This window comes from Dendrobates tinctorius, unplaced genomic scaffold (assembly GCF_039654945.1).
Source record: "Dendrobates tinctorius isolate UK_male_01 unplaced genomic scaffold, ASM3965494v1 ptg000345l, whole genome shotgun sequence".
Classification (NCBI taxonomy): Eukaryota; Metazoa; Chordata; class Amphibia; order Anura; family Dendrobatidae; genus Dendrobates; species Dendrobates tinctorius.
In genome coordinates this window covers 748,347-766,955 of record NW_027362011.1, presented here as the reverse complement: position 1 = coordinate 766,955, position 18,609 = coordinate 748,347, and the positions used below count along the sequence as shown (strand labels likewise).

Here is an 18,609-nt window from a genome sequence, read left to right as displayed (position 1 = left end):
CGTTGGCCGCCTGTCCCGAAGCCATTCCTGTGTCTCGGGGGTTAGTCCATTAAAGAATCGTTCTAAGAAGAAGAGCTGGAGGACGTCCTCCTTAGTGGTTGCTTGGCTCCCTTGTACCCACTGTAGCAGTGACCGCCGTAATTTACAGGCCCATTCAGCGTGGGTATCGGTTACGCGTTTTATAAGTCCACAGAACTTTTGGCGGTATGCCTCTGGTGTCAGCGCATACCAGGCCAAGATTACTTCTTTGATCCGCTCATAGTCCATACAGTCCTCATCAGGTACCGTGCGATAGGCGTCCGCTGCCCGGCCTGTCAGCTTGCTGGCCAGAATCTGAACCCGTTCCTCTGGCTTTACTTGATGAAGGGCACTGTTAAATATTAATAATCCGTTAATTTCTTATAAGACCCAGTTCTGTAGAATGCTTTAGCTTACATGACATAGGCTATTTTTAAGCTTGGCTCATGGTAGAAAGACAGCTCCATATATGTAGAGACCACGTGCTTTAGGAGACGTATATAATTCATGGCTAACTGTAGAGGTCGCTCTTCTTCTTCCCTCACCATCATGAGAGACAGACACGAAGATGTCGCCTGTGTTGGGCCATGACATAACTCAACAGCCGTTATATTACTTGACGGCGATGTGAGAAGCCGAACTGAGACACAGCAGCCATTTGCTATTCAGGATCTCGGAGAGAAGAAGAATACATGTTGCTTTTGCCATGTGGGATCTCAGAGAATGAAGATGGAAAGCTTTTGCTCTGAACAATGGACAATATCTCACCTCTTTTTATTCACCTGAATTATTTTGTAATAACCTTTCTTTGATGGAAGAAACCAAATAAACCACTATATTTTTATCTGGTAACTAGTCCTGAGTATTTTACAGGATATGCATTATTTTACATTGGAGAGCCAGCCAGATCTGAATTTTTGTACTTTTTTGCGGATTTCCCTCAACTTGCACACACGGGGGATTGGACTTTGCTAACGTCAAATCATATGTGCAAGTTATCGGGAATTCCACTACTTACAAGAATCACATAGAACCTAGAAGTAAGAAGTACCAGATAGATTGAGAAGTACTACAAGTGCCAAAAGTACCAGACCTAAGCCAGACGTGTGAAGACAGGAACCCAGCGTTGTCCATCAAAGGAACAAGCTGAGACATTTCAAGGTAAGATAAAATGGATGTCATTAATTGTCTTGCTAAGCAGAGTAAATTGAAATTTAAGTCTGTAGACAAATCTAATTCAGAAGTTTTATGGTTAAGTTTATATGCCGAGTGTGAACTCGAGAATCAAAGGTTAGATTCTAAGTTTTTCAATAGAGAAAGAGAGAGATTAAAAAATATTCTACAGATGGTAGATATATTTCATAGATCTGTGTCAGAGAAATCCAAAAATGATTGTTGTGATGTTCTCGAGATTGGCTGTAAAGTTAGTGAGATTGACTGTAATCAAGTGTCTGTAGCAGCCATTGAAGGTGACCTTGCAGACGTGGAACAAGATGGAGAAGTAGGAGGAGACTTCAGAACTGACGTAGAGGACGTACAAGGGAAAGACGTACCACTAAAAATAGAAGACTCACAGGCCCAAATCCGAAGTAGCGTGAGGAAGGATTTGATAAAGATATGCCAAATAATTCCTGCTTATGACAACAAAATAGATGTTTATAGAAACTCTGAGATCTTTGAAAGTTGTTCTGATAACTTTGATTTATCTAACGAGGAGAAGAATCAGTTGTTCAAAATGTGGATCCCTGTAAATTTTGCTAGGAGATTGTCTTTAAAGTTATCTGGTGAAACACATGAGAATTTAACTGATAAAGACAGATTAAAAATTCTCATTTTTTGTTCATCAAATGAAAATCATCCAGATATTGATATTCTTCAAAAATTAAGAATTGGTCGGAAGGAATGTATTTTTACGTTCATGTCCATATATGAACGTTTGTACAAAATGCTGAGTGAGAATGTCAAAACACCGTCCCTCATAAGGAGTTTTGTAAGCAAATTTTGGTTTCTAAATCCTGCATCTCGTGTTATTGCGTCACAAAAAGATTCATTGTTTGAATGTGCGCAATTCCTTGATTTTGCCAGAAAACACGAGAATCGTGAAAGGAAAGTAAATTGTGCTAATTTTGGAAAGACAGGCAGAGTAAAATCTTATCAGAAGCCTGTATTAGCAAAACCTTCTAAAATGAGTTTTCCCCAAAATCAAATCTACGAAGAAAGAAAAAGAAAATCACATGTTTGTTATAAACCATATGGAATGATGCAAAAGAACACCGAAAAGACACAAATTGAATTAAGAAAAATGATGAGTTCTGATTTTCTTTCTGTAACAAAGATGGCCGAATTTAACAGACAGAAACAGGTGGTGAGTGACATCATGGCCTGTAAACTGAATACTCTGCTCCAAGAATCTATCAGCTTTAAAATGGCAAGAACCTTTCAGGATATTTTTTGCAGAGAAATAAGTATGGGTGTAGGAATTGGTTAGAAAAAGTAATATATATATATTGTGTAACAGTGTTATACAATTAGTGAGTTATATGTAATTATTTTATAGAGTATAATCCTGTAGTTTTATGGTTTGTGGATATATACATAGTCATACAGTATATATATAGAGTGTTTGTAGAAGTAGAAATAGTAGAACTGTATTTTTTAATGAAAATTAAAATCTACATCAGTAATAATATTTAGAATATGAATATGATATTAACCTTATTTTTTGTGTTTCCTTAGAATTTTCATTTCAAAGCAGGACTTAATCGAGAAAAATTCTCTTCCAAGGATTTATGCCTTTATTTACACAGGAAGTTGCAATAATTGCATGATTTTATATATCTAACCCTTAAAAGGAAATAACTGATTGCTTTTTAAAAAAAAAAATGTCTTGTGTGTGTGCTTTTCTGCTGCGTGGCTTGAATGACAACCTCAACTGGTGAAAATTTCAACCTTGTTCTAATAATAAGTATACCAGACCAGTATACTATGTCCCTGTTTCATAGGGAAAGAATTTTCAAGGGGGTCTCAACTTTTGCAAAGCAATGGAATTTTTTTTCCAGGCCTAAATGTCAAGTATAGCTATACATATATATTTATGTCATGTGTATTTGGGGAATATTCAAAGAAATATTAAGAGACTAAATTGAAATAGTTTACAATGCATTGATAATTAGGATAATTTGGGTTAAAATACGTGTATTCATCACACTTTCATATGTGAGGTATTTGGTTTAAACTTAATATGTGACACAGTCTGAGTGACAGTGACTGAGTGTATGAGCAGCTGCTGAGCGAGTAATGTGATATGTTTGTGAGACCTCAGGATCCTGAATGCATGAGAGAAAAAAAAAAAAAAAAAACCCCAAAGCTTTTATCTTTAGGAAATTATTAGAATATTAAGATACATAATGAAATATTATCTATACAAACATATATTTCTATATTTCTATAGTAATTATTATTTCTTGATTTAGTTAATTGTGGATAAGTGCAATCGCACAACAAAATAGAAAATAGTTTAGGAAGAAAATCTATTCTTTCCTTATCAGCTTTAGCTCTTTTAAACAGGCACCAGCACAGAGCCTGGTATTCACCAGCTGCATCTGGGAATAGTGGACCTTCCTTCTCTGTCCAAGTGTGTTAATCTTAAACTACATTTAAATTAATTTTCCAAAGGATAATTTTATGATATTCAAATTAATTTTGATGGTTACACATCTTCAGACAAATAATGGTATAAGCAAGTATAAATTCACATAATTTATACATTAATTATTTTTAATTTTGGTTTTGATAAATGAATTATTTCATGAAACAATATTTTTTGGTATTAAGGGGGAAATATGTTTTTTATCCTGACTACATAATCACATTTGATTAATACCTCTTCTTCACACATTTTAATAGGAAAAAAAATATTAATAAGGTACAATGGTATAAGTATTGGGTATAATAACAAGTATTATAAAGAGTCATTTCTTTACACTAAGAGGAATTACATGCAAAGTTGCATAATTTGAATATTTTGGTAACACAAGTTTATGACAATTATGAAATAATCCAGATCATGGAAATATTAAGGGTATATGTTACTGAAGACATAACTACTCTGCATCAACATAAAGGCCTTATTCTTATTTTTATTTTTATTCTTATTTTTCATTATTTTTAATTCTTTCACCAATATTTAGTAAAGTAATATCTACTGAGAATATTGCTTCATTAAATATAGCAATTATATGGTTCTATTACTAAGAAAATGTTTCACTTCTGAGTTATATGCAACAATTCTTTTATTCATTCATTCGCTCACTCATATATTCTTATTTTGGTTCATGGCTATACATTCCTACATATTATTAGTATAATAAATATATTCCTTATTAATAAAGATGATAACACTGGTTACATAAAACACAGTGACACCTATGGGTTGAAAAAGGTAATTACACCTATGACATAAAAAATGTTCTATCACATAAAAAAAAAAAAAATGGATAATAATGTATTATCATTTATTATTGGTTTATTATTTCAAATATTGAAATCCATATACAGTACAAATTCTGATAATAATTATATGGATATTACTGATTGCTATGGTACGCTGTGATATTATGGGATAGGGAAATTACCAGATTTGGTATAGAATAGGGAATGAAGACTTCAAGCAAGATACTGAAATTATGTTAATAAAGACTTTTCACATTTCTAAACTTCATTGATTTTTATCAGTTGCAAGAAGAAGAATGCCGCGATCCAGAAGTCCCAGAAGGTAACAAAGCTATGATTACTGAGTAATAGACTGTGTTAATTACAAATGCAGTATCCACCACTGACAGTCACAAGTGCAGTATCCACCACTGACAGTCACAAGTGCAGTATCCACCACCGACAGTCACAATTAAAGTGTCTAACCTGACAACCAGAGGACGATGATCCTATGATGCTGAGATGAACGGTGTTATCACGTTCTTATCAAGTTCCAGTGGTTTTCAATCACCTGAAAAGCTTCGATGAAAGCTGGTGAACAATGAAGGTAATTATCAGGAAGCTACAACCCTGACATATGTCATGTGCATTAGGACAAGGACTGGTTATGGTGCTATGTTTAGCAAGGAAGAGTCATTTTAACCCTTGCTTTGCTGACCAAAGACGTCACACCTGTTCAAAGACCAGTACCGATGGAGGATTCCAGAATATCCAAGGCGAGCCAATGTAAGCCCAGGTTTTTAAAGATGACACTGCACAGATATTAAAGCTGCATTTAATCTATAGACTTTGTTTCTTATCAACATTTGAATTTATGGACTTTGATTTGATACACCACACAATTCCTACAACATCTATATGCTATAAGAAAACTGTATTTTTAAAAGAACCAAGAAGAAGACAGAAGACATCAAAATGAAGACCAGATGACATCAGATGATGATGACTGGACCTGAGATGCTTCAATTTAGACTTAGGGAAGTATAATTATACATATTTTATATGAATATTGTTCACGGCTTACCATAACATGAATTCACATCAATTATGTCATTGAGTACTTATAACGGTAATCTAATATTATTATTATTATTATTATTATTGATATTAAATTATTTTGTCAAAGAAGAAGAAAAGAAGAAAAAAGATCGTTATATTTGAGGGTTCCAATTAATGTCTGTCTCCCTCAAAAGGGGGAATTGTTAAATATTAATAATCCGTTAATTTCTTATAAGACCCAGTTCTGTAGAATGCTTTAGCTTACATGACATAGGCTATTTTTAAGCTTGGCTCATGGTAGAAAGACAGCTCCATATATGTAGAGACCACGTGCTTTAGGAGACGTATATAATTCATGGCTAACTGTAGAGGTCGCTCTTCTTCTTCCCTCACCATCATGAGAGACAGACACGAAGATGTCGCCTGTGTTGGGCCATGACATAACTCAACAGCTGGTATATTACTTGACGGCGATGTGAGAAGCCGAACTGAGACACAGCAGCCATTTGCTATTCAGGATCTCGGAGAGAAGAAGAATACATGTTGCTTTTGCCATGTGGGATCTCAGAGAATGAAGATGGAAAGCTTTTGCTCTGAACAATGGACAATATCTCACCTCTTTTTATTCACCTGAATTATTTTGTAATAACCTTTCTTTGATGGAAGAAACCAAATAAACCACTATATTTTTATCTGGTAACTAGTCCTGAGTATTTTACAGGATATGCATTATTTTACAGGCACACTGCCGCTCAAAGTCCTGCAGAAAGCCATCAATGTCTTCTGCCTCCCCCAACTGTCGGAAGGCATTATACTGGATCTTTTTGTGGCTTACTGTTGAAGGTACCTGGTCGAAGGCCACAGCTCCCTCTGCTCGCTGACTATCCTCTCTCCGCTCTGCCATCTCCATCTTGGCCAGCTCCACTTTGGTCCGCTCTGCCATCTCCATCTTGGCTAGCTCTATCCTGGTCCGCTCGGCCATCTTTTCCTTCAGATCATTACGCATATCAGCCATCACCTCTCATATGATCTCTACTGCAGGGTTCGGGCCATAGAACGCCAGTCTGTTCTTTACCTCCCTCTGGAATTCAGTCTCCTCCATGTTCACATTGGGGGCGCTGCACTGTCGTGTTCCATGATGGCTGCTATCAAATCCGCTTTTGTTTTGTTGCTGGCGATCAACCCTCGGGCTTCCACCAGATCTTTTAATGTAGTCCTCTTTAACTTCTGGTATTTCCATTCATTCCTTTCCTCCTGTAGAAGGGGTATCATATCCCACCGCTGTCACCAGTGTAACGGGGTCTTCCTATCTCAGGTACCTCTTTCAGTACCACCCTGTGTTTCCGGAGATCCACTCTGCTTTGGCTGGAGTCTGAATGAAGGACGCTGGCTGGAATTCATTGGTTACATGGGCGCATATAAAAGATCACTGCTTCTCCACGTATTTCCAGTCTGACAACACTTTACTCACAGGACACAGAATATATCACACAGATACAGGTGGCAGGCCAATAGAAAAGCGGCAGGCCAGACATACATTACAATAGCCGCAGGTGGCCGGAGCCTGACGATATTTACTGTGGGAATTACAAAGGTGGGGGGGGAGGGGGGCGGCTGGGCGCAGCCTGTGGGCTGATGCATTAGGGACATGCATCTCCCATGGAACCTATTATACATACATATAACTGCACAACATATTCTGGGTGCTGAGTGGTTCCGTAACACGTAACAATCTGTATTTGTAGTTTTCAGTTAATGAGATTCTCGTGCTCTGGGGCGGGGCTGTGGGTGGGGCTCTGGGGCTGGGCTGTGGGTGGGGCTTTATGTGGTGCGATGATTACATATTCATCTGTATTGGCTTATGACAGGTCGCTGATCCCTCACTGACCTGCCCCCATTATTACATAATGCATATAATTGCATTGATATTATTGTTGATAATGCCTATAATATTGTGGCTATTGTGAGGCTTAGAAAAAAAATTACATCCAGCAAAATGTTACCAGCGGCCCCTGTCCAGTAGCCTCTATCTCTTACTTATAGATGCTACTGCGCAGGCGCCGCCATCACCAGTGACATTTTGCTGGTTGGCACTATCTTCTCTGCTTTCCATATCCCAAGGATTGCCTTGCTCATCGCCCTTTAACACCATTACATGGATCTGGACTTACACAGGGATCCCTAGGCTTGGACTATGGTGTTACCTGCTATTCTGTGGTGTTAGATGGCAAGAAGACTAGTCAGGTATCTGGGTCAGAACCAGAAGGCCAGAATACAGAATCAGAAGACACAAGAGTAGTCAGTAAACGGGCCACGGTCACAGCTGGAAACAAATACACAAGCCGCAAGCTGAGCACAGAGGACTGAACCAGAGGAGAACAGCGCTGTATCTGGCAGATTCTGGCCATGTGCTTTGCGCTTTAGTAGGGTGTGGTACTTTCCAATTGGCTGAAGTATGGAGCAGATTACTCCAGCTGGACATCAGGAACAGATTCCAGATGAGATTGGACACACCATATGCAGAAGCCCTAATATAACTAAATGACAGAAACCAGAATAGTAGAAATCCCCATAAAGTGATTCCATTTTATAAATTAATTCACTGATGGTTGTAAACTATACACATGTGGTCAAAATTGTTGGTACCCCTTGTTTAATGACAGAAAATCCCACAATGGTCACAGGAATAACTTGAATCTGACAAAAGTAATAATCTATCAAAAATCTATGAAAATGATCAAATGAAAGTCAGACATTGCTTTTCCACCATGCTTCCACAGAATTAAAAAATAAATAAAACTCATGAAATAGGCCTGGACAGAAATGGTGGTTCCCTGAAAATAGTGTGCAAAAGGGACATGATAAATCGCGGAGTGTCCACTAATTAGCATCACAGGTGTCTACAATCCTGGAATCAGTGAGTGGCCTGTATAGAGGCTACAGATACTCACTGTGCTGTGTGGTGACATGGTGCGTATCACATTCAACATGGACCAGAGGACGTGAAGGAAAGAGTTGTCTCAGGAGATTAGAAAGAAAGTTATAGACAAACATGTTACAGGTAAAAATTATAAGACCATCTCCAAGCAGCTTGATGTTCCTGTAACTACAGCTGCACATAATATTTGGAAATTTAAGCTCCATATGACTGTAGCCAACCTCCCTGGATGTGGCCGCAGGAGGAAATTTCATGGCAAATCAAAGAGATGGATAATATGAATGGTAACAAAAGAGCCCAGAAAAACTTCTAAACAAAAGGTGCACTTCAAGCTCAAGGAACATCAGTGTCAGATCCCACCATCACAACAATTTTCCTTTAAACCTAATTTTTTTTACTTTCGCAAGGGTAATAGAAGAAAATGGACTATAAATTTTGTTTTGCAATTTCTCCTGAGCATGCCAATACCCCATATGTGGGGGAAATCTACTGTTTGGGCGCATGGCAGGGCTCGGAAGGGAAGGCGCGCCATTTGATTTTTTGAATGTAAAATATGCTGTAATAATTAGCGGTTGCCATGTCGCGCTTGGAGAGCCCCTGATCTGCCTAAACAGTGGAAACCCCCAATAAGAGACACCATTTTGGAGATTAGACCCCTTCAGGGAACTTATCCAGATGTGTATTGAGCACCTTGAACCCACAGGTGCTTCATAGAAGTTTATAACATAGACTTGTTGAAATAAAAAAAATAACATTTTTCACAAATAATTCATTTTTCTAGCCCCATATTTTGCATTTTCATAAGGGTAACAGGAGAAATTGCTCCATACAATTTGTTGTGCAATTTCTCCTGAGCTCGCCGATACCCCACATGTGGGAGAATACTACTGTTTGGGCGCATGGTAGAGCTTGGAAGGGAAGAAGCGCTATATTGGTGAGCAGATTTTGCTGGAATTGTTTGTAGGTGACATGTCAAATTGTCAGAGCCCCTGACATGTCTAAACAGTGAAAACCCCCAACATGTGACCCCATTTTTGAAACTAGACCCCCAAGGCGCTTATCTAGATGTGTGGTGGGCTCTTTGAACCCCCAGGTGCTTCACAGAAGTTAATTATGTAGAAACGTGAAAATAAAAAATCATATTTTTTTTTTTTAAAAAAAGATCTTTTCGCCCTCCAATTTTTATCCAAAGGTTAACAGGAGAAATTGGACCGCAAAAGTTGTTGTGCAATTTGTCCTGAGTATTCTGACACCCCTTATGTGGGGGTAAACCACTGTTTGGGCGCATGGCAGAGCTTGGAAGGGAAGGAGCGTCATATTGGAAAGGAGATTTTGCTGGAATTGTTTGTGGGTGACATGTTACATTATCAGAGCCCCTGAGGTGCCAGATAAGCATAAGCCCCCAAAAGTGACTGCATTTTACCAAATACTTCCCTAAATGAAACCTTCTCATGGCGCAGTGAGCATACTGACACCACAGCTGTTCCATAGAAAATTATACCATTGGCCAGTGAAGAAAAAATAATTACATTTTTACCACTAAAATGTTGTTTTAACCCCAGATTTTACATTGGAAAATAGGTAGATAGGTAAATGGTCACTACACCCATAGATGAATTTGCAGGGGGGTGTCATTTCCAATTACCAGAGGGGTGTCATTTCTAAAATGTGGTCACTTCAGGGGGGATTCTGCTGTTATGACACTTTGGAGAGCCGCTAAGTTCCAGAACAACAGAATCCCCCCTGAAGTGACTCCATTTTGGAAATGACACTCCTCTGGGAATTCATCTATGGATATAGTGATCATTTTCACTACATGGATGATTTCCAGAAACACGTAGTGGAAGTTTTAGAGCAAAAACTGCAAAAATATCATGGTAGTGCCCAATATATTGTGCCCAGCTTGTGTCTCTGGAGACCTCCCCCCACCTAACCCCGGAAATTGTTAAGTCAACTCTACTCAAATGTGTCTGTCACTAAATAAACCAAATGCTTGAATGTCAAAACAGTTCAAAAACGTGGTTCTGTGTGGAAGATTGTAAAGCAGTCATGGAGGCATAAGGCTGGCAGTGATGGGCATTGTGGGTAATAATAGCGGGTATCATGCCTCATTCCCCTATAGGAACATACACGACATCTTCTCTGGGGGTTCTTGTTTCAGTTACTGGGATGAGTGCAATAAAATGTCGCTCAGTGAGTCTTCTGACATCTTCAGATTCTAAAGGATTGGCGGGGACAAAATTTTCAAAAGCAAGATTTTCAGTGACCTTTTCCTGATAATCAAGGAAAGTATCTGCATTTCCAGCTTTTTTGCATAACACAAAAGAATTATATGTGGCCACCTGAAACAAATACATGACTAACTTTTTATACCAGATATATGATTTTCTTGATACCTGGTATGGCTGTAGAACCTGATCTGCAAGGTCCACACCCCATATATTTGTTGTAGTCAATGACAGACACAGGTTTTGGAGTAGTGGATCCCTGTTGGTCTGCAGTGGCCCTTGTGGCTTCTGTGTGGATCGAGCTCAGGATAAAAATATCTTTTTTATCCTTATACTTAAGGGCAAGCAGCTCTCCATTGTGTAAAGCCCCTGACTGCCCCTTTCGGAACTTTTTGCTGACCAATGATTGTGGAAACACCTGACAGTTTTTGCGAATGGTCCCACAAGCCCCTATGTTATGTTCAACCAGACTTTTAAATAGAGGTATGCTGGTGTAGTAGTTGTCAACATACAGATTGGAGCCTTTTTATAAAAATGGAGTTATCATCTCCGAAACGATTTTTCCAGATGTCCCCAGATAAGTAGGGCCTCCTGGTGGGTTTAGTTTGCTGTCTTTCCCCTCATAAATGTGAAAAGCTGATGTGTATCCGGTTGAACTCTCGCACATTTTATAGAGCTTTATTCCGAACCTTGCCCTCTTAGAAGGAACAAATTGCTTGAGGTGCAGTCTTCCTCTGAATTTTACAAGGGACTCATCAATGGAAATGTTTTCTGTTGGGGTGTAAAGCTTTAAGAACTTTTCTGTCAAGTCTTCGATGATGTGTCTGATTTTGAATAGTCTGTCATGTTCTGGGGCATTTCTGGGCAGCCATTGACTATTCTTGTTAAAATGCCAAAATCTCATGAGCATTTCATAACGGGTCCTAGGAAGAACGGCAGAAAACATAGGGGTGGCTTGAACAAGGCAGTTGGACCAATAGGACTGAATGATCGTTTTTTAACAAGCCCCATAGCGAATGTAAGTGCTAAAATGTTTTAATTTCTAGGACATTAGTTGGTTCCATAAATTTGACCTCACATAATAGGATCGTAGATTCTGGCTGATGAATTGGGACGTATATAAATATGTAGGACAATATGCTCTAGCAAACTGTCAGAAACAAATTTAAAAAAATAATTGTTCCAAAATTTTCCACCTCCACATTTATACCAGGAATGGCATTAAAATTAGGGATGAATGGAGTAGCTGAATCCGAAGCCTCCCATCTGGGAAATGCTACATCAAGAGGCAAAGCCCCTTGGACATTGGTGTGCGCCAATTCACGAGCACTAAGGACAGTGCTAGTACTGGGCATTGTTCCCTGAGTTGGAGACATTTCTCCAGAAGCGCTATTTGTCCTTCTTGTTGTACTGGTCCTTGTGTGTGAGGATGGACCGGAATCACTGCTCATTTCTGAGCTATCACTGTCGCTGCTACTAAAGCCCTCGAAATCCTCATCGCCATCTGACACTGCACTTTCTTTACAGTCAGAACATAAAAGTGCATAAGCCTCCTCTGCACTATAAAACTGACGGGCCATTTTATTCGTTTTTTTTTTTTTTTTTCTGGAATTAGAAAACTCTGACATGACTGACATGACCCAATTATTGGGGAGACAACTGAGAAAAGCCTAATTCTTCAGCCTAACCCTAACTTTAGAGTAAACCCTAACTTTAGCCTAACAGTAACCCTAACAGTAACCGTTACTTTAGCTCCAGCATTAACCTTAACTATAGCACTAACTGTAATCTACCTTATCTGTTTTTCTATTGACAAATGATGGACCTGAGTGGGGACTTGTTTTTTGTGAGATGAGAATTGGTATTATTTTCGCCTACATAACATTGATTGGTTTCTCTTTATTCGATATTTGGGAGGCAGAATGAACAAACAGTTCAACACCACACACTACTGGTTCATCCAACAAGGTTTCCTATTAGACTGTAAAGTCTCATTGTCTTGGTAAATAATTATAGTTTTTTACATAGCTTGCTATTTTTATGGACAGTTTAAGTAGAAATATTCAAAAATATAAAACTCAAGGATATTTTATTAAAAAATATGTTTTTTATCTTAGCAGATGACTGTACCAGGAGATCAGAAGGACAGCTGACATCTTCAATTTTTAAATCTGATGATCTAGAGATCCTACAAGATACAACTGAAGTGATTGCTATTACTCCAGATATACCATCATCCATTCACAGCAAAGATCTGTCATCTGATCTTATGAAACAGGTCCCAACGCCTGATTCATTACTGACTACTAAGGAAAGTCAAAGTCTCAAAAGAGGCATTAAAATACAACCTGCTCCTAAAGCAAAGAACTCATTTTCATGTCCCGAATGTGGGAAATGTTTTAACAAGAAATCTCATTTTGATACACACCAGAGAACTCACACAGGGGAGAAGCCTTTTTCATGTTCAGAATGTGGGAAATGTTTTACATGGAAATCACATTTTGTTACACACAAAAGAACTCACACAGGGGAGAAGCCTTTTTCATGTTCAGAATGTGGGAAATATTTTAACCGGAAAGAGAATCTTGTTAGTCACCAAAGAACTCATACAGGAGAGAAGCCTTTTTCATGTTCAGAATGTGGGAAATGTTTTACTCAGAATTCAAGTGTTTTTACACATCAGAGAATTCACTCAGCAGAGAAACCATATTCATGTTCAGAATGTGGGAAATGTTTTAACAAGAAATTTCATTTTGTTACACACCAGAGAACGCACACAGGGGAGAAGCTTTTTTCGTGTTGTGAATGTGGGAAATGTTTTAACTGGAAATCACAATTGGTTAATCACCAGAGAACTCACACAGGGGAGAAGCCTTTTTCCTGTTCAGAATGTGGAAAATGTTTTAACCAGAAAGCGCTTCTTGTTAGACATCAGAGCAGTCACACAGGGGAGAAGCCTTTTTCCTGTTCAGAATGCGGGAAATGTTTTAACCAGAAAGCGATTCTTGTTAGACATCAGAGCAGTCACACAGGGGAGAAGCCTTTTTCCTGTTCAGAATGTGGGAAATGTTTTACACAGAAATCACATTTTGTTAATCACCAGAGAACTCACACAGGGGAGAAGCCTTTTTCCTGTTCAGAATGTGGGAAATGTTTTAACCAGAAAGCGATTCTTGTTAGACATCAGAGAAGTCACACAGGGGAGAAGCCTTTTTCTTGTTCAGAATGTGGGAAATGTTTTAACCAGAAAGCGCTTCTTGTTAGACATCAGAGCAGTCACACAGGGGAGAAGCCTTTTTCCTGTTCAGAATGTGGGAAATATTTTAACCGGAAAACGCTGCTTGTTAGACATCAGAGACGTCACATAGGGGAGAAGCCTTTTTTATGTTCATAGTGTTGGAATAGTTTTAATCAAAATTGAATCTTCTTAAATGGGTTGTCTCTTGTCATTCCTCATGTTTGCTGACAAAAGGATAAAACTAAACTTTATTAATTCCAAATGTAAAACTATACCCATAATTCACCCCCTGAAGGTTAGTCAATAGATGACTAATAGAAAAAACATATACCCCACAGTTCAGTATATAGGGTGAGGTGACATATACACACTCACTCTCCAAGCCTCTCACTTCTACGGGTTTCATCGTCCTCACCATAAGCGACTCATCAGGAGACTATTTAGCACTGACCTATATTCAAGCGAGACGAGACAAAAAAATAAAAAATAAAATCATGTATCATGTTATCCGAAACAGTCAGAAAACTAGCCACATATTGGCAGATCCTCAAACTATATATTTCGTAAGTAAGTTTATAAGCAACTCCAATGTCAGGAATAGATAGTATGTGAAAATACAGTATAATTCTTGTGTTTTTCTCCTATAGGGACTGCCCTAGTTTGGTAATGTAACTGCTGTTAATTAGTAGTGCAGACAAATTGTCCTAGACTAAACTCAGTTTTCAGACGGCCCAATATGTACCACTCAGGAAAAACTTACCTGCTCCAAAGATCATTAGCAGCTTCTAACTAATGGCCATGCTGCAGTCTGTCAGGGAATGAGTGCAATATCGGTATAAAGACTACGGATATGTGCAATCATAATGTCTGGGAGATCTGTGCCATTATTTAGTATGAATATGGAAATTATCTCTGAAAGTTAAGTGTTCCCTGAGTGGTATATACGGTATTTTCACATACTATCTATGGAGTGGCTTATAAACTTACAAAGTATATAGTTTGAGGTCTGGGATCTGCCAATATGTGGCTAGTTTTCTGACTGTTTTGGATAACATGATACATGATTTTAGTTTTTTGTTTTTTTTTGTCTAGCCTCGCTTGAATATAGTTCAATATTAAATATTCAATGAATCCAATGAATATTCATTTCTCTTAAGTAGCGGCACACGTGACCGCCAGCAGCAGCAGGAAGTCGGTGGCTGACACTGCGCGCTACTGAAGAGCAATGAATACTCACTGCGATCTCCGATGAACAGTCCCGGTGAGTACTCCAGCAGCTGTGCTCTGCTATTGAGCAATGCCTGATGTCCCTGCCATGTGCTGCATACAAGCATAAGGCTGTGTTCCCACGTTGCGTTTTTTAAACGTTTCCGCCAAGTTTTTGCCACAGCGGAAACGCTTAAAAAACGCTATAAAAACGCATTCCCATGCAATCCTATGGGAATCCGCAATTGCTGTGCCCATGCTGAGGATTTTCCCGCTGCAGAATCGCATAGTGGTAAAATCCACAGCATGTCCATTAATTTTGAGGAATCCCGACGATTCCTCCACCATAGGATAGCATTGAAACGCTCTCTTTACGCATGTGGCTATGCCCACTATACGTAAAATGAGCACTTCATGTGTGGATGGTACCCAGGGTCTAGAGGAAAGGAGACTGTCCTCTATGCCCTGGGTACCATATTCCTGTAAAAAATAGAATTTAAATAAAAAATAGGAATATATATTACCCTCTGTTGGCCCCCTGAGGCCTCTGGCCCTCAGCCACGCTGTCAGCAAGTTCCGTTCCCAGGGATGCATTACACAAATGACCTTTGTGACGTCACGGTCTCGTGACAGCTACGTCATCAGTGGTCATTCGTGCAATGCATCTGTTACACCGCTCAGTCATACTCACCCGGCCTCCGCTCCCACACCGCTGCCAGTCTCCATTCCCACGTCGCAGCCTCTCCCCATCCGATGGCCGTGGCGGTCACCTGTGACGGGCTCGCGGCCGATGCCATCCCTGCATACAATGCGCATGCGCCATAGGCCGCGGCCGCGCCTCCCTCCGGCTTCTTGTGCTGCGGCTATGCCCTGACCCAGAAGCACCTCCCTAACCAATGGCAGACCAGACGGAGCCATATCAGGCCGCTTCCCCCTGGGGGGGGGCTTAGTGTTGTGTTTCCTTGCACACTGGCCTCACTTCATCGTGTGCTCTCTGCTCCTGCAGTTCCGTTCTCGTCTGCTCTCCACAGCAGCCTCTCAGTCCTGCTACCCGTGTTCCTTGCTCTCTTCCGCAGTCCTGCCTCCGGTGTTCCTGCCATCCTACTCCAGTCCTGCCTCCGATGTTCCTGCCGTCCTCCAGTCCTGCCTCCGGTGTTCCTGTTCCATCCTGCTCCAGTCCTGCCATCCAACTCCAGTCCTGCCTCCGGTGTTCCTGTTCCATCCTACTACAGTCCTACATCCAGTGTTCCTGTTCCAGTCCTGCTGTCCTACTCCAGTCCTGCCTCCAGAGTTCCAGTTCCTTCCAGCTTCTGTCCTTCCATCCTCCTCCCATCTTTTCTCCTGTGTTCCTACTCCTGTCTTCCCTCCTCGTTCCAGTCTACTGCCTTACTCCATTTCTGCCTCCTGGTTCCAGCTCTGTTCCGTCGTTCTATACTTCAGTCCCACAGTCCTACTCCGGTCCATCCTGAGCCGCCCCTCTCGGTACCGGCTACCGTGGTACTCGAACCCCTGGGCCTGCTCCTAACGGTCCCTGTATATGGGTTGGTCTCACCTGGCAGGTCGCCCGGGGCCCCTCGGTGCCACGGTCCAGAGGGTCCACTCCTGGAGTTTCCGGGTCCAGACCACCCATGCTAACAGTACAATCAGGCCATGGACTCTGCCGGTACTATGGCTGCTACCCAGAAAGAGTTGCTCTTCCTGCGGGAGAATCAGGGACGCATTATGTCGGTCATGAAGTCTATGGACACCCGTTTGTTGGCCTTGCAGGCGGCCAATCCTGGAAATGCCACTCAGCTGTCCAGTCTCCAACAGGAGCTGGGTCAGCAACAAGATACTCAAGCCCACATTTTGTCTTACATGGCCTGCTTGGACAGCCGCTTGTTGGCCCTCCAGCCTGCCACTGCAGCCCCGACTCCTCCTCCCACGTCTACAGCTCTCCCGATGCCCGCCTCGCCAAACCGCCTCGCTTCACCAGGGATCCCAAACTCTGTAGGGGGTTCTTAAATCAGTGTAGCCTCCACTTTAAATGGTTGCCGCAGCAATATCCCTGTCTTGGTTGAATCCGCTCTGGGAACGTGACGATCCAGTAGTCTCGAGTCTCCCGGTTTTCCTGGATACGTTTCGTAGGGTCTTCGATGAGCCGGGTCAGTTAGCCTCTCTCACCGAGTCACTCTTTAGCTTACATCAGGGCTCTCTCACGGTCGGACAGTACGCTATTCGCTTTCAACACTTGAGACGGCCATTATGAGTACCTGGTCATGCCCTTTGGCCTCTGCAATGCTCCTGCGGTGTTTCAAGAGTTCGTCAATGAGATCTTCCGGGATCTCTTGTACTCCTGTGTGGTCGTGTACTTAGTCAACATCCTCGTCTTCTCGCCTGACCTCTCGTCCCACATAGTGTCCGCCTGGTGCTTCAGCGTCTTTGGGAGAACCGCCTGTATGCGAAGATCGAGAAATGTCTCTTTGAACAGACCTCTCTGCCATTTCTGGAATACATTATCTCCAACACTGGTCTAAGGATGGATCCCGTGAAGTTGGCTGCCATCCTCAAATGGCCTCGCCCCATCGGAGTAAAGGCGATACAACGATTCCTCAGATTCGCCAATTATTACTGGCAATTTGTCTCCCACTTCTCCGCGATCACAAGACCCATTTCTGCGCTCACCCGTAAAGGGTCTACTCCCAAAGATTGGTCTCCTGAGGCAGAAGAGGCCTTTCTGACCCTAAAACGGGCTTTCTCCACGGCTCCGGTCCTGCATCGTCCTGAGAGCAATCGACCTTTTGTATTCGAGGTGGACGCTTCCTCGACGGGTGCCGGGGCAGTACTGTCCCAGAGAACCGCCTCCGGTCGCCGGCACCCTTGTGGCTTCTTCTCAAAGGCCTTTTCTCCATCCGAGTGTAACTACTCGATCGGCGACCGGGAACTTCTGGCCATCAAGTTGGCCTTGGAGGAATGGCATCACCTCCTGGAAGGAGCTGTCCATCCCTTTGTCATCTTCTCGGACCACAAGAATCTGACCTATCTCCAGTCTGCCCAGAAACACAACCCTCGCCAGGCCAGATGGTCCTTATTTTTCACCCGATTTGACTTCGAGCTCCGTTTCCATCCTGGCAGCAAGAATTCCAAAGCCGTCGCCCTGTCCAGGGTCTTCCAGCCACACAAAACCACGGAGGAACCTTCGCATATCATTGATCCCACTAGGATCATCACAGTGGCTCCAGTGAACTGGCTTACTCCCCCTCCAGGCAAGACGCTTGTGCCTGAGAATCTCAAGCGAAAGGTCCTTCTATGGAGGCACTCCTCCAAACTGGCCAGCCATGACGGAACCAAGAAGACCCTTGACCTTCTCATGCGTCACTATTGGTGGCCCACGCTTCACCAAGATGTACTCGACTTTGTGGCTTCTTGTCCATCCTGTGCTAAAAACAAAGTGCCACGAAGACCTCCGTCCGGCTTGTTGCTTCCGTTGCCCGTCCCTGCGGTTGCTTGGG

General features: G+C 41.5%; 3 protein-coding genes across 3 annotated transcripts in view; 2 read left to right on the top strand and 1 right to left on the bottom strand.

The window, feature by feature from the left end:
• Nucleotides 1-14,106, top strand: part of LOC141074972 (uncharacterized) — a 31,497-nt gene extending 17,391 nt beyond the window's left edge. The window contains exon 3 of the mRNA XM_073562302.1: nt 12,795-14,106. Within this exon, the coding sequence (XP_073418403.1) occupies nt 12,795-14,068 (1,274 nt within the window). The 3' untranslated portion in view covers nt 14,069-14,106. The remainder of the gene's footprint in view (nt 1-12,794) is intronic.
• LOC141074981 (oocyte zinc finger protein XlCOF8.4-like) overlaps nt 1-18,609 on the top strand; it is a 287,451-nt gene that overhangs the window by 105,304 nt on the left and 163,538 nt on the right. The window lies entirely within an intron of this gene.
• Nucleotides 1-18,609, bottom strand: part of LOC141074984 (uncharacterized) — a 177,234-nt gene that overhangs the window by 54,609 nt on the left and 104,016 nt on the right. The gene's annotated exons all lie outside the window — the stretch shown is intronic.